This window comes from Echeneis naucrates, chromosome 6 (assembly GCF_900963305.1).
Source record: "Echeneis naucrates chromosome 6, fEcheNa1.1, whole genome shotgun sequence".
Lineage (NCBI taxonomy): Eukaryota > Metazoa > Chordata > Actinopteri > Carangiformes > Echeneidae > Echeneis > Echeneis naucrates.
In genome coordinates this window covers 5,646,705-5,663,552 of record NC_042516.1, presented here as the reverse complement: position 1 = coordinate 5,663,552, position 16,848 = coordinate 5,646,705, and the positions used below count along the sequence as shown (strand labels likewise).

General features: G+C 40.5%; 2 protein-coding genes across 2 annotated transcripts in view; one reads left to right on the top strand and one right to left on the bottom strand.

Moving 5' to 3' along the window:
- The window catches only part of snap91a (synaptosome associated protein 91a), a 49,265-nt gene extending 48,515 nt beyond the window's left edge, over positions 1-750 (top strand). Inside the window, exon 29 of the mRNA XM_029504714.1 lies at positions 335-750. The gene's annotated coding sequence lies outside the window, so the exon portion shown is untranslated. The remainder of the gene's footprint in view (positions 1-334) is intronic.
- Positions 751-7,262: 6,512 nt separating this feature from the next.
- Positions 7,263-13,679, bottom strand: prss35 (serine protease 35). The gene is made up of 2 exons (XM_029504726.1): positions 13,489-13,679; positions 7,263-9,078 (listed from the first exon to the last, which is right to left on the bottom strand). Exon 2 carries the CDS (start codon positions 9,057-9,059, stop codon positions 7,797-7,799), a length of 1,263 nt encoding a protein of 420 aa, XP_029360586.1. The 5' UTR covers positions 9,060-9,078; positions 13,489-13,679; the 3' UTR covers positions 7,263-7,796.
- Positions 13,680-16,848: the final 3,169 nt, after the last annotated feature.

Genomic DNA, 16,848 nt, shown 5'->3' with positions numbered 1-16,848 from the left:
TATATACTCCCTTTGTCGGTGGCTCATATATTACCTCATTGCACCCCCCCCCCCCCCAAAAAAAAAAACCAAGCCGAGCTTTACAAATATAACTATCTTGTTAGCTTAGCGTTGAAATGAACGAATGTCCAAGAATTATATCGTTCATGAGCTAATCATCATGACCACTTAAGAGACAAGTGTGCGTGAAATGATTGAACCAAAAGCACCACTTTGCAAAGAACCTGCCATTCTGTGGTATAAGGAAACAAAACTGGAATGATTTTCTTCTAATATTTCAGAACCGAAACTCTTTGAAACAGTTTGAAACTGTTGTCTATTTTCCGTCTTTCAGCTGCTTCCTTCTCTGGGGCAGGGCCTTCTCCCCCTTTACCTGGTGTCTTTCAACATCTCAGGATGCCAGCGATGTTCAGCTACTCAACCTTATAAGTCTCTTATCTCCACTTCGTCCATCAACGCCCCGCCCTTCTCCCGTGTGATGTTGTTGCACAAACTGTGAAAGTGAACCATAGCGGATTATATATAAATATAAGGAAAAAAAAACCAAATCTGTGCTTACGTAGATGTACCAATTCTTTGTCTTAACAAAACCACAGAAAACCCTGGGAAAAAAGTCCAGAAAAATAAGTGAGAGAAAGTGAAGGCATATGTGTTTAGACCTCTTTCTAGTGTCGAGTTGAATGATGGATGTGCTTTGGTGTCTTAAGCTCCACCCACCACCCTGAATTTTTGTCCCCACCTCCTTATGAGGGGATAGGAGCTCTTCTTTGTCCCACTCTGATATGAGTGGTAAAACCAAGCCCCAAGTAGATGTTCAGAGAAAAATGTGGTATGTTGTTTACAGAAAGGTCCTCTTTGATGTACATAGATTTCTCTGGCGAGGATTTCGTCTCTATTCTGTATGTCTGTTGAAGAGAATTATAAATGTGAATCTGACATGAAATTGTTAGAAGTTGTGTGAGTATCCTGTTTCCCTTGATCATCTGAAAGTATTTGGAAACAAATATGAATACCGCTATATAATTAATTTCATTAAGAAACTCCTTCTATGGGCTTCTGAATCATAACAGACCAGCAAGTAATCCTTTTTAGCTAGTTTCTTTTTGTACTTGTTGCTTATTTTTCTATGTTTGGTTTTTTCTTTGGGTCTAATTTATTTGTTCAATTTCTTTTAGAATAACCCCCAAGACTGCTGTTTATATTTGCCGGCGTTACTATAAAAAAAAAAAAAAAACATATCTTCAACTAACTTCCAGAGAAAAGATTTTACATTTGCACCATAAAAGCAAACATATGGTCCTTCGGTGTAACTGTGTGTTCAAGTGTCTACCTAGGAGTTAGGCCTTTCTTATGTGGGTTTGTCTTTCACTTTTGTTTTAATGGCAACTTATGAAGCCCAGTATGGTTAAATGTGTTTACCAAATTTTTCTGTCCAAACTGGTCAAATGAAATGTTTTTACATCAGGTTAAATAAAGTTAAGATGTGGTTTTAAATGGATATGAAATACTTCAAAGACTAGCAGGGACACATTAAAGGTACCCTGTGATTTTTTTCTTTTAATTCCCTCTGTTTTCCATTTCTCATCAAAAAGCTTTTGTATAGGTGCATTTGTTTCACCATAAAGCATTTCAAAATATGTTTTTTGAGAAAATTTGGGTTTAGGGACCTGTTCATCAAAATGTTGCTCCACAGTGGTAGTAGCTGTCAAACACTCCACTGGGTACCTTGAATTCCCGGGTTACCGACAAATTCCGCCTGCTGCTGTCGGACAAAATGTACCAACAATGGTGTTTATGAGATTTAAAAATAAATAAATATTGGATTGCTGTCTGAAGATAATGTTTTTCGATTTGTGCATTTGTTCATTGCTGATCTTGGCCCATTGTCGGTGTAACTTCTGCTCTACTGCATGTGACAGTGCATAAAGAGACCACAATTGAATCTTCTAGCTTTAGTCTTGTTCACCACAAACATCTTCCCATAAAGTACTTGTGTTGTAAGTTTTTTATTTACAATGGAATCAGTATGTTCTAGTGTTGACTTTCATTTGGACAGATGTATAATGTTAGCCCCAGTCCTGTGTTGCAAATTAAATGACAGTTAAATTTACTGTGTGTATCATTTCAGTAGACTGTCTAAGCAATTGGTTGTGAGAGTCAGAGAAAATGAGGGAGAAATTATAGAATTTTTTCATAACTGAATTATTACAATTGTATTTTTGTTTAGTTGTAAATTTATTTTATTTACGATGGCCCTCCTCAGTGCATGTAAGCCCTTTGAGATGCAATAAATTCAATGGCGGATTGAACTTACCCTGAATAATTTTCTTTTATTGTGTATATGGCTGACAAGTCTGATTTAAAGAGCACTCTGTGAGCTTCAGTTCAGCTTCATCAGCAGTAACACTTGTATATATCAACAATTCCCAGGTTCATGATACATCTGTTGAGGTTTTGATGTATCGATGTGATACAAAATACTATCACTGCAATTTTGAAACGCCCCCTTTTATTCACTGCACTGTAAAGCCAATGGGTGGATGCGAAGAACACATTTCTGTATTAAAAATAAGAATGAATGAACACAGTGACAAAAATTGAAGACAGATCTGAGAGATTAGGGTGTTTTTGCAAACCCTGGGAAGTCAGCAGTTGCTACAGTACTCAAGTCATGCTGAGGCAAAGTTAACCTGAAAGAAGCTACTTATTCACCCCACAAATTCCTGACAGATGGAACATCAACTGCATGCTGCATTTTAAATGCCATGACTGTCTACTGAGTGGCACAAGAATGTGAAGGAGTTGTGAATCTTGATTGAAGCTGCTAAAACTTGCACAACTTAAGCTTGAACTTCTTAAAGCCTGCGTTAGCTTTAGCATAAAATCCTCTATGGCTCTTCTCCTCTATGTTTCTTTGAAAATAAAAATGAGAAGACAAATCAACAGGACACAGTAAAACTTTGCATCTCAATAGACATCATCATCACCAGATTGGTACTGATGACTGTAAACCAAACTAGGCAGCTGTCATAAATGTCTGCATCCAGCATATTGGTCTCTGTTTGATCCGTTGATCATGAAATTATTCTAAAATTAATTTACAATAATAATGAAAAAAACAATTCTTGTTTTAATAATTCTTTTAGTATATGTGTCCACTTTTTCATAGTTTAGGGTCCTTTGTTTGGAAAGTTTGACATTCTAGAAATAAAGTTGACTACAACACATGTAAGCTGCTTCCTTCAAGCGCAATGCTTAAGATTAAATTTACATAATCTGTGTCTTCATTCATTGAATACTTTGTGCCCAACATTTTCCATACCAATTTCAAATAAAATAACAACAAACCTAATTGTATTAGCTATCATTGAAAGGTTCAAGAGTTAGCATCTCATGCTTAACTTCCAATAACCTTGCACTGATTTAATTGTACCCTTGCACACAGCTGCTGCTGGCCTCATTATGTGTAATATTACTGGCACATTATTTCTTAGCCTCATGTGTGCCATGCATCCTTAGTTTCATAATGTAACCTAACACTGAAATAGCTTAATGCTACAATTTAGCCGACAGTTAGCAGCTAAAGCTTGTCTGTGATATTCAGAAATAAGAGGAGCTAAAGCTAACGCAGGCTTTAAGAATTTCAAGGTTAAGTACATCAGCAGAAAATGCTGCTCCCCTGAATTTTGGTCCTGCCTGGGCTGATTTCTGTGTGAATGGTTGTGGGTCTCTTGTGTGTTGTCCCTTCGATAGACTGGCACCCGTCCAGGACATGCTTTGCTGGGATTGGCTCCAGAACCCCCCATGACCCTTATGGATAGGTGCTGAGTGAGTGAGAGCTGCACTTTTATTCTAGAAAATGTGGTGCGTGATCAGGGCATGAAAGTGGTACTGAAACCTACAAGATAGTGAAAAGTCCAAAAGTGTGTTTATTAAGTGCTTTTATTAATTTAAAGTAGTAGTTCAAAGGTACCTCCATGATGTGAATTGAGGCACAGGGTCCTCTGTATCTTGCTGGTGCCTGAATCTGTTGACCTCTGGGCAAAAATGGCCAAAGGGAGCTGACATTTCATTAAAAACAGTCTTAATAATATTTAAATCTATGAGTTATATACAACGGCCCCTTTACAGATGTTATGAGAGTATGAAATTAGTATCATACTGTAAATATATTTATTTCTTTTATATAGTCAGGCATTTTACTATGGGAGTCTAATGGGATTGAATAACTAAAAGGAGGCAGCCTCAACTGGTCATTTCAAGAACTGCAGTTTTTGGCAGTTCAGTGATGATTCATATTTCAGGCTTGGAGGTTACCTCTTGTTCTTCTTTGTGTCAAACAAAAAGGTCAGTGTGGCGCTTTATTGCCACTGATCTGATTAATATGCATCTGTGAAGCACAGTGGTGCATTGCTCCTTCGACAAATAAAATGCATCAGGTGTTGCGAGTTTTGAGTCACCTTGTGTTCAGCGTTGTCAGAGTGGGTGGGTTTCCGCCCCAATTGGGCTTCTTTTGATTAAGTTGGGCAGGGGAAAAAGCATTGGGTGGGGCAGATGAAAGCTGGACTGCTTTTGAATACATTTTGAACATACTGTGAGAGCAATTTTACCAAACAAGCTGTCGTGCTATGGTCAAAAGCATACAGGCAAAATAAAGAAATATTTGATTGACATGAGTTTTATCCAATGTTGTTAGTGATAAGAGAGTGCTTGGCACGGCGGGTTTCACTATTGGTTAATTGCATTTGAGTTGGCTAACATTGTGCCTCAGTGGGGAAAACACACAAAAAATGTGACACAGACCCTGAGCTGCAAACGTCAATCGCCCCTGTCCCAGAAGATTGTTCTAAAGCTCATTATAATTATGGTACAACAGAAATCCGAGTGCAATACGGTTTGAAAGAGCATGTTGCCACAAAAAAACATATTGTGTTAAAGAGGTGACTTTGATTCTGTGTAAAGGAATTTCTATACAGACTTATTTCATTGTGGTCAATTCATTCCACGCCATCTGCTGATGAATGTACACAAAAATTAGTGTGCATGTATGCAGCGTTGAATAAAGGGTGCACTTTAAAATACTGTTTAAAATACAAGCAAGTAACTCCGTGATTTAAAAGAGTTCATGAATAAATGGTGAGGGAAAGATATAAATTGGTCATAGATAGCTTAAAATGGGTTAAAAATTAAGTTCGTATGGAAAAAAAGACAACCTCATATTTTGTTTTATCGTTGAGTCGTGAAATTGTGTAAAATAACTTGGTTCTTTGTGCGTGTGATACTCAAGTGCGTGTGTGTGTGTGAGTGCAGAGCCACTAGAAGTTAACCTAATACACCATTTTCATCAATGAAATTGAACAGTAAAATGAAAAATGTCCACTTGATCTTGCTCTGTCCAAATACTCAGTTAACGCTGACTGTCCAGTGACTAGGATTTATATCTGATTAATCCTGAGCGGGATTGATGAGCAGCGACCAAACATAAGAGCCTCTTTTATTGTCTAAACAAGGAAGGTAGATAATGATTTCACTTAAAGTTCAACTTCTTGCAGGTTTTCTAAAATGACAACTTTGACCACACAGACCATGTGGCCTTTATGTGTCATGCACATGTTTTTTTAACTAGTCAGCAAAAATAAAGAGATCCCTACAAGCACTCTACACAAGAAACGCATTCGCTGCTAGTGTTCCTTAAATCAGGGGCAGTACGGCATACTGGTTAGATACCTCACAGCAACAAGATCCTGGGTTCTGTGTTCTGTTTGCATGTTCTCCCCGTGCCTGCATGGGCTTCCTGTCACCATCCAAAGACATCATGTTTGGGTTAACTGGTATCTCTAAATTGTGAGTGTGAGTGGTTGTTGGTCTCTGTGTGTTGGCCCTGTGATGGACTGGTGACCTGTCCAGGATATACCCCGCCCTCGCCCCTTGTGAGCTGGGATTGGCTCCAGCATCCCTCGTGACCCAGAAATGGATAAGTGGCAGATAAATGAATGAAGGAATGTTCCTTAAATCATATCAGATACGGCATGAATTTAATCACCATATTCTCCGTACATCCATTCCTTTTGGATTTGTTAAATATATTTTAGGAACTAATGGTAAAATATTTACATATATATATATATTTTTAATTTGTAATTTTGATTTTTCTGCTCTTAAAACTGTTCTTCAGAAAGAATTATTAATGTTAAGATTTCACATCTATGATTAACATCTATATTTAATGTATATTTTAATATAATGGGATGATATCAGCATTGTGTAATCATGTTCAAGTAGCAAATTCCTCTAAATCTGGCTCTAAATCTGGTGAACTGATTTTAGAATATTCTCAACTGTTTCTTTACGTTATAGGGACAGTGAATAGACAAAAAACAGGAAGGGTGCAGAGGCTGACTAGATTCAACTGTGTGACCACTGTGGAAAGGATAAGTGCTCTAGCAGTTGAGCCACCAGGGCACCCCAGTTAAAATAGTAGAACATGGCGCTATTATTGGTTGTGATCTCATAATGATTGTTATATGCAAACCAGTTCAGGGTACTTATCTGAATTTTGTAAACAGGAATATCACAAACACACACACACAACAATAAATCTTGGTTTAATGGTTGGCAATCTCCAATCTGCATGATTAATTTCTGGTATTTGGTTTTCAAAAAGATAGTCATGGATTTTCAGGTGATAAGTTACATGAAAAACTGTATTATATCCCCATTTTTCATTTTAACAATATTACTTTTCTAATCATATTTACCCCTTAAAATGACAAGATTCTAAGCATCTTAAGTAAATTATTAAATGGTTCAGTTCCATCTTAACACAGCCCAAATATGTAGCCTCATATTAAATACAAACTTACAGTACTAGGCTATCAAAATATGTTCTGAGACGTTCCCCAACCCGAATCAAAAAATAAAAAAAGTGTTTACATTTCCATAAATTAGCACCATGTCTTGTGGATAAGCACCAATATAATTATGTGCACAACAATGAAACCACAATTCACTGTGTTGCAAGAACAGAGAAAAGGTGGTGAAACTCACAAATCAAAAAAATTCTCTATCCAGGATCCAAAAGCATCCTTTCTCTATTTTGACAGAAAAATAATCTTAAGAAGGTAACTGTAAAAAAAAACCAAAACAATAAAAAACAAAAAACTCAACTCAAACTTCTAGATATACACAATGCAAAACACCAGCTCATTACATTAAAAAGTTTATAAAAACCATAATCTCAATATCTCTATATAGTTCATTTGTAAAACAAAAGTAATCATTTAAATTTCCTGTTTTTTTTTTTTTTTTTTTGTCAAGCCGATGAAAACTGATCTCCTCTACAGTGGCGGAAAATACTTGACAAAGGTCTGACAAAGGTACCAGGACTCTTTGAATAAACACATTCTCTAATATTGTATCCAAAAAGGTTGAATCTTTTTTTAAGAGTCAAAATAAAAAGAAAAACTGCAGATCTAAAAGATCTGTAGGTACAAGACATTTTTTTCTCAGTTGGTTATTAACTAATAAATTAAAAAAAAGCTGAATAGCCACTGTTTTCATGATGTGCTGACAAGTTCCTGTTGCGTCAACACTGAGTCTGAGTGGAGGGGGGTTTGCAGGAAGGGGGTAAAGATCAATGTTGGCGATGAGAGGGAAGCAGGAGGAGCAAAGGCAGTCATTGGGCCCTTGGTGGGCAAGGGATATTAGGGGTTCAGTATAGTTATGGTGTCCCTTCTGTAAGGGTGTTTCGAGGGATGGGAGTGGAGTGACGGTTCGCGGGTGAATTTTGTGTTTTCTTAGGCCACCTGGCACTCATTTGAGGCCCCGTGGACCCAATGGCAGATCTGAGCATATTTGAGGGGTGTTATCCTCACTGCCACGTTGTAATCCTGTTGCATCCCGTTTCCATTTACATCCACCCACTGGTGACCAGAGAAAACCGCAATAATCTTCCTCTTCCACTTCTTCTTGCCAGGCTCCTTGAGGCGAATATAGACTCCAGAGCCACTGGAACCTGGTTTGGCATCACAATGCTGATAAAGTAAATCGTTGGATTCTTCAGACACGGAGCAGAACCGATAGACAAGGTTTCCAGGCCGGTCATCATCAAAGCCAGAGAAGTGGATTCTCCCAGCAGGGAGCTTCTTCACTGAGGGGATAACACCCAGATCCATGTGTTTCACTTTCGGGGCTTTCTTCAGCTCCAAAACAGCATAGTCATAATCTGCTGCCAGTCCATCAGATACACCCTTGAACCAACCCTTAGGAATCTGGGTCTGCTTGACCCTGGTCCACCGGAACGATGGTTTCTCTGACTCCGCACTTCGCCGACTCCGGCTCTTCCTACCTCTCCCTTTTCCTTTACGGTCCCCATTCCCTTCGTTCTCTTCCTTTTCCTCGACTTCCTCTTTACCCTTGTCTCCCTTTCTCCTTCTGCCCTTTCCTCGCCCTCCTCTCCCTTTGCCTCCTTTCCCTCGTCTGGACTTCTCCTTCAAAATACCAACGCGTAGTTTCTGTGCTCCATCTATATAATCCTTCCCATCGTGGATGCAGTGGGCAGCCGTCAGCACGTGTTTAGGTGACACCAGAACCCCAGAACATCCTGTGGAGATCTTCACCGTGGTGGAGAAGGGATATTTGGTAGAGAACTGCTTATCAGAGATGGTGAAGCGGGTGTCTGTGCCGTACACCTCCCGTTTGTGGCGGGAGTTAGATGAGGCATTTCTGGTCCAGGCTGTCACCTCATTGAGGCCCTGCACAGACACTGAGGTAAACGTGCGTGTACCGTTCTCGTAGACCGTCTCGTAGGACAGGAACTGTTCCAGGTCGTCCAGAGAAGGTGTAGGGAGGCGACGCTGACACTCAATCCCACAGGTCCCACTCAGCTCAGGTGGCAGATGAGCTGAGAAGTCGGGGCTGCTGAGTTGCACAGTACGTCTTTTCCTTACCAGAGGCACCTTCCACTGTGGCCAGGTGTAGTCATCATCGAGTGTATTCACTTCAGCAGCTACAGCCAGTGCCCACACAGAGAGCAGGACACACAAGGGTATGGGGCCCATTGTTAAGTAGGGCCTGGCACTGAAACGTAAAAAACAGAGAGGAAGATTCAAGAAACTTTTCAATGCAGGTAGATTTAATTAATAACCAATGACATGGCCTAAACTGATTCATCTGGTGAGAGTGCCTATCTTGTTGACATTAAGGCCTTTGAACAATGGTGTCTATAGCTTCCTAGAAATCAATGCTTCTAAAACAAATTGGTTTATCTGGAGTTGGTTATCTGCACCAAACAAGATCGGACAGTAGATCCAGTATGACTTGGTCAAATTGTCAAAGCTGTGGATACATTTTAATGTCTTGGCACAGTTCTGGACCACCACATAAACTTCTGTGAACATGTAGATTCCGTTTTTAAGAAGCGGTCACAGCAACTCCATTTTAGGAGATGGAGCTGTCTTGATGTCTGTCCACAGATTTTAGAACTTGCACATGCTGCACACATAGAGTGTCCTAACATTTTATCCTTATGCTCAGTTTGGCCACTTAAGCTGCAAGTGCAAGAACAAATTAAGTTGGATTGCGAAAACGGCAAGTAAACTTGTGGGACAACACCAAAATCCTCTGTCCCACATTTATACTGAAAGGACAAGGAGGAAAACTTGGAGAATCCTGGCAGATAGATTTCATCCTCTTTCTAATCAGTTTGAGCTTCTAAAGTCCGGGCAGCGCTACAGAGCTCCTCTGGCCAAAGGTGCCTTTAGAAAACTCTTTATCAAAGGCTATGGCATTCCTAACTATGGCATGACTTAGTTGGCATAAGAAATGGTCACAGCGACTTCATCTTCTTAGGAGACTGAGCTGCCTTATGGAATTTAACAAGACTTAATCTGCTGCTCTACCTCTGTTATACTTTTTATTGTTATTGTATGCCTATAGTATTGCCTTATCTTATTGTGTGTATGCAATGGCGTGTCTGTATGCATGCCCTCATTTGTTGTTTTGTTTTTTTAGTACGTGTCTGTCTCTGATGTTGGTGAGCCAAGACAATTTGGACAATAAAGTTGTATTCAATTCTATTTTAGTCTCCTGACAATATATAATGTTAAAAATGTGGAACAGCAATTGTGTCAGTGAATAGGCTCACACTAAAAAACTTTGTGCAGGTATTGTTATATGATACCTAATCGTCATAACCACTGACCATTCTTCCTTGAGTTTATGTGTTTAAGTGATATCCCAGAAAACTTTTTGAAATGGGGTACATTGACATATGGACCTCAGATGATGGCACGAGAGTTGAGTATTGCCGTGACCTGACTCTTGTGCATTAATTTGATTTTCTCCAACACTTTGAAGAAATCCCTCCGAATACTAAATGTCTTCCTGCCATCAGCTTTATTTTGTGTTTGGTGTAAATTCACAAATTCGCATGTTGACCTGGTAAATTGGATGGTAAACATCATGCGGGTGGATTACGGATGGATTACCGTGTTTATTTAAAATAAACATTCAGACAGACTGAGATTTCCTCACCAGTACTGTTGTTTTACCATTGTGGGTTTGCAGTCTTTGGTCTAATCCTTTAGGCCCTCACATTCATTATACCAAAAGAGTGGAGAAGAGTGTATAGCAAGAGCCTGACATGCAGCAGATCCACATTTGATTGAACATTAATGTAGTTTCCCAGCATGGATGTTGCAGGGCATTGCTTAACCTTTTGCCTCGCACCCAAGGTTAAAAGCTCAGGGAATATCCATCATAAAGGTATCGAATCAGGGGCTTCAGTGGAACAGATGCTACGTATGGTTTGCTACTTGCTTCAGTGCTATAATTAGAAAAATAGATTTCTTTGCCTCTGTGCTAGAGCTGTGACAGAGGGGTTCAAACCCCAGCCGAAACGAAAAACCAGTGGTAGGCTTGAGTTGGTCCCAAGCACAGATAAATGGGGTGGCTTGCGACAGGAAGGGTATCCTGCATAAAAACTGTGGCCGGATCAATCAGGCAAGTCCCACTTGCTGTAGCGACACCAAATAGAGAAAACATGAAAGAGAGGGAGGAAAAAAAAGATTAATTTGGATCTGTATTACAGACATACGATCTTGATTTCAACTAGAAAGCCTAACCAAAAACTTTCAAGCAGCTTTGAGCATGCCAAAGTGATTGAAAGCTATGGTTTCCTTGAATTGAGTTCTTATGTTCAACACTGAAGTCTCCTGATGAAGAAAAATAGACCCAGCTATATTCATGGCCACGTGGGGGCAGTGCAACCATGGCTATAATAAGGTATCCATGGACCGAAGCTGTACAGTGACACTTGGCCGCCCAGCAGTTTGCAACAGGACAACTAACTTAGGACAGTCCAGGTTTAAGCATTTCCTTAACCTGCTCATGTTTTCAAGATAAAAAGATGAGTCTTCTGAAGCAGAATAGCACTTTATTTAAACAATTATAAAACTTCTCCAGCGCTGATGTATTTGCTGTGTGCTTTAAAAGAGATGAACGTCCTCTGAGTCTTTCTGAAGGCTGTGGGCAGTGAGAAGGACCAGATGAACCCTGATCCTCTGAATGGGCTGAGACAGTGGCTTGGAGGTCTGCCACAATGGTTAACCTTCCCTCTCAGTAATGACCGTATCTGGTTTCTTCAGCACCACTCCGCTCCTTATTCACGCATGCAGATGACATCAAACCTTGTGACTGTGCAGGCAGCGGACAGCCTGCTGGTTCATGCTTCTACTGTATGAGTGTGATGTCAGCAATGCTCCTGATAACCTTATAAAAGAAATTCCAATTTGGTTTCAGCACACCATCACTTTACAAGGGAGTAGGAGAGCTTCATTATATCAGCGTGGCTGTGGTGTTGAGGTCACGCAGACGATTCTGGACACAAGGAGAGAAAATCATTTGGCTTCTGTTCGTTGAGAAGCATTGAAGCGGGAGTGAAAATCCAACAGTTTATTTTGAACAGAAGTATCGAGTGAAATGGCCATTCATTCTGGCTCTTTGAGTGGTTTAAATGGAGTGTGGCAGACTGGCTGACGTCTGGGGTGTTTAGCCGGAGGATGCAGCTTTGTGAGGGACAGGCTCAATTGGTCAGAGGGCCCTTAGAGGCACATTCCCTTTCAGTGAGATGTTAGTGCAGTATGAAAATGAGACATTGCCTAGTTTGGCAACGCTCCCAGGAGACTCAGCTGAGAGGGAGAATTGCTTCATTGCATGTATGGCATCATCTGTGGACCATATCAGGCTTTCGTTATCTATTATACTGATTCTACCCAAAATTCCCCCGTCTAGTTGAGATTATAAAACATTCCCTTTTCATTCCAGGGTTGTTAAACAGCCCGTGCCTCGCCATCGAGCTGAGTCTGAGTGCAAAGATTTTGGAGGAAGCTCACCACACAGTGTCCAATAAAACATATCCCAAAACTGACATCTAACCAGCCTGACACAGACAGCAACCAAATATGAGCCCACTAAAGCTGTAAAACAGTCTCAATAAATGAAAATCCAAAAAGTGACCTTTGGTGTCTGTTCAGCTTCTTGCTCCCACCACCAGACCCAGACATAACACACATCCAGAAGAAAGCCTGCAATTATTCAACGTTGAGTGGAAACTGATATGCTGCCATAATGGCTCTTGGTCATAGAAGGCGTTCATTTTAACTAAACTATTTTCCACTGCAGTCAGCTGAACGGGAAGCTGTGCCCTCTCCATCCCTTAGTGGAAGGAGCCACAAGAAGCTCCTGGAGGCACCCAGGAGACAAAGTCACCAAAGGATGGCGCTATAGCACATCTGTATTTCAGTCTGCAGGGGTCAGCGTCTATTGTCCAGTCCCACACTAAGTTTATTACAAATGGGTGTTTTCGCTGGCTTTGACCTATTTTTTTTTACAAGTTTAAAATAAACTTTACCTTAAATAGTTTCCAAAGTGTCTGAAAACCAAAGACTCGTCAAAAACGTTGTTGATGGCTTATGAAAATATATCCCAAAAGCCTGATTGAAGTAATATTATAAATGTCTTACTTCAATTTCACGCATCTCTCTTCTCAATATTCAATAACAAATCAGTAATTTATTAATTTAAATAGCTATCCCCTATTATATTATTATATATACAAAGTAACAGAATGAAATGTGTAAACGAACATCTGCATTTCCACATCTGCATTGCTAGCTTTTCATGGAAAGAAAAAGTAAAAGAGAGCAGCCTAAGATTATATGTCATAACTGCACTGAACTATCACACCATCTAATAATGCTGATGCGGACAAAACATAATAGAAAATAACGTGGAAAAAATGAGCAATATTGTGTACAACTGCGATTATAAAGCCAACCTATATCAACAATTGCATCCACGGAGGAAGGAAGTCACAATGCAAACATGAAATAAACCATCACGTCGTAGGATAAACTACTCAGTCCAAGAAATAATGGACACAGTTCGTCGCGGCTCCAAATGAGAACCCTGCAAAATGAAGCGTCGTACCTGCTTGCATCCGATTGATGAATATGCCAAATCCGCAATGTGCTGTTTGTTTCCTTTAGATATACACAAGTACGATCCCGGTAGAAAATAAACGGGAGTTAGTGCATCCCAGGCGTGCTGGTCTCAGCAATGCGACGGCTCCCTCCGTTTCATTACTTCAAAGAGGCTGAGGGAAAGTCTCAGCCGGGACGCTCCGCTCAGGCTGCACTTGATGCTGAGGAGGGAGGAGGGAGAGAGGGAGGGAGGAGGAGGGAGGGATGGGGGAGGAAAATAGAAAAGAAAAACTTTTTTCACTTGTGACAAAAGCTGTTCACATATGGGTGGGACCAGACCGAGCACTCTAAGTAAAGGCTGAATTGGGTGAAGTCAGAGGTCTATTCAGCAGCAGAGCTGTCGGGAGGTACTCGGTGTGTCTGCGGCCGCAGGAGAGGAGGAGGAGGAGGAGGAGGAGGAGGAGGGAGAGAGATGAAGCGCCCTCGGTCACAGCAAACTATAAAGGAATTAGTTCCACAGAGCTCAACAATGGTTTCTGAGGCGTTTCCATTCTGAGCCATGTCAGCATCCAAATCTGCGGCACTTTTATTCCACTGAGGCCATCCAGTGATGTGTAATGTAGTTTCAAAGAAATTCAGAATTTCTTTGAAACTACATGGCAATAAACACACAAGATTTCGTTCAAAAAGGGAGAAGGAAAAGAAAAAAACAACTTGTGGTTTTGATCTTGGTTCATATTCTCCAAAAGTTTGACACTCTTTAAGGAATCCCCAACCCAGGGACCCCTCCATTCAAAGAGGGAGGGCAATCTGATGCTGGGAATGTGGATGATGAAACAATCACAAGAAGAAAGTAAATTCTGTCCATTTTTGCTTCGATATCCCTAATCTAGATATTTTTTTTTTTCCTTTTCAACTATAATGCACCTTTACCCCTTCAAGCAAAAAACAAATGCTCAGGGAAAAGTCTCTATATAATTAGTAAACATACTTTCTGTTCAGTACTCAGCTGGTCACATTAGAAAGTCTTGTACAATATATTTCTGAAGTAGAATTACAGTTGAATCCACGTAGAAACATTTTAGTAGTCAGCTGAATGGGAGTTTATGTATTTTATCACACCCAACATCATAGTTCTATATTTATTGGAAAGATTAAAAAAACAAATGCTATATTAATGTGACACCTAACTAAACCTGGGCTTGGTACAGTAGCCTATGTGTAGTGATTTGGTGTAGGTGAAACAACCTGTGATGAAGGATGCTCCTTATATTTGATTCAACTAATCGTAAAGATGGATTGGTGCATGTTGGTAACATCAATCTTCACTCAGTGCAGGAGAGCATCTGTGAACGCTTGACTGCCTTGCTGCCTTCACTCACAAGAGGGACTAGGAGACTGACTAAGATGAGTTTTCTCTTTAGTCTTGTCATTATGTGAAGTCAGAACCAAATGGGAAGAAACCAGGGGCCCTTGCTGATGGAAGAATGCCACGGTGACTTGGTGAAGTCTCAATGAGCCAAGAAAAGACATGGAAAATATGTGCGCAAAGAAACTGAGAGAGAGAGAGAGAGAGAGCGAGAGAGAGAGAGAGAGAGAGAGAGAGAGAGAGAGAGAAAGGGAGGGAGGGAGCGTGATGATGCACATCTGGATCAAAATGGAATGAGGAGTCCAAGATGTCATTTGGAGCAGAAGCTGTTCTTGTTGTAATCACTTCTGTCATTCACTTTGTTGTGCTTTGCACAAGCTCTGCTTGAAAAAAAAAAAAAGAAAAAAGATTGCACCTGTTTTTCAAATCTGAAGTGTGTGTAATTGTGAGAGCGACAGGTTGAGAAGACCTGGGTGGCCTGGACACCTGATCGATATGTTAATATAATCGACGTGGAAGTTCATCGAAGTGGGCTCTGCTCTCAGGGTGGGTTAGCATGAGGGTACAGTTTTCGTTCCTCCTGCTGTCCCTAGGGGGCGGATTCCTCAGTCGTGCTCAGCCTGTTAATGGAAAATACCTGGATATTGACTGAAAACACACCGAAAGGCTCATGAACATACAGGATTCTGTGGTAAATGGTTGGCATAAGAGCGCAATGAGACTTTTGCATGCTCATGCACAGCATATTAACGAACAGGAGGCCACACAGTCTGTGGAAACACAATGTCTATGTGACATCACCAGCAGTGTTTTTGAAGCTTAAGATGGATTCTTACTCACCACCATCTTTCTCAAATTACTAAAGCCACGATATCCAAATTATTTAGGCAATAAGTGTGGGTGGAGCAGAGGTGGGATGAGCACATTGCAACCACCGCAGCTGAGACTCCTTTAAAGCAGAGTCTCTGTCTCCAGTCGAAAATGTGTTTTTCTTACTGCTACGTCAGTGTTATGTTTGAGCATGGCTGTATGCTCAGTTTGTTTTTACATTCATCTGTGGAAGAGAGGAAGTTTCTTTTTGCTCACCTTAAATCTCACTTCATATGTACTTCATCAGTAAGTAGGATTTGGACTTTTCAGTGATATAGGAGGCATCTCATATCAAATTATTATTCAAAGCATAGTGTTGCAACCATGCTTGGCGAAGTCTCTGAGGCCACTGCCATTGTGCGGCAGTCAGAAAGTTGTTGATGCTACATAGCTCCTATTAGCGGGAACAGCTGTTTACTTAGCAGGCGAAGACAAACCTCCATCAAAGCATCAAACTTCTTCTTTATTCAGCTGTCTACAGTGCTGGAATGGAACTGTTATTTTTTGCCTCCATGCATCTATCGCTTCTGCTGTTCCGCTCGAATTTGAATGCTAACTTGCAATTCTCAGTGCTGTCGTGCCCCATTACCAAGTAACTGTTGGGTCCAGGCTGCCTTTGCCTTTTAAATGAGGCAATTACCTTAACCCCACTTGTACAACATCAAAGAAATTAACAAATTTGTGCATGCAACAGCAAATTGGGCAGAAAAAATAAGAGAAACACTGACGTCATTTGTATGCTAATGTGTAGGAAAAAAAATGATCTATTTTGGAGAAATGAATGACTGAGTTGTTCGTGTTCATTTTTGGACCCACTTAGTACAAAAATAACAGCACAATAACATACTCGGAACACTATTGCCACAATCATAACAAATGCTGTTTTCAGTTATGCTAAAGGTCAAAGGTCAAAGAAGAGGAGCGAGACAACAGAGAGAGAGAAAGAGTTGTGTGTGTGCCTCCAGTTCTGTGGTTTTCAAAATAGAAAAGCGTGATATTATTGGTCGGGGTCTGGGAATGAATGGCATGGATAGAGGGTCTTTTGTGTTGGGTGTGACACCCTGACGTAGGTGCTCCCTCTGCACTCTGCTGTGGTACAGTAGATGGTGGATTCATTAGATGACCTTT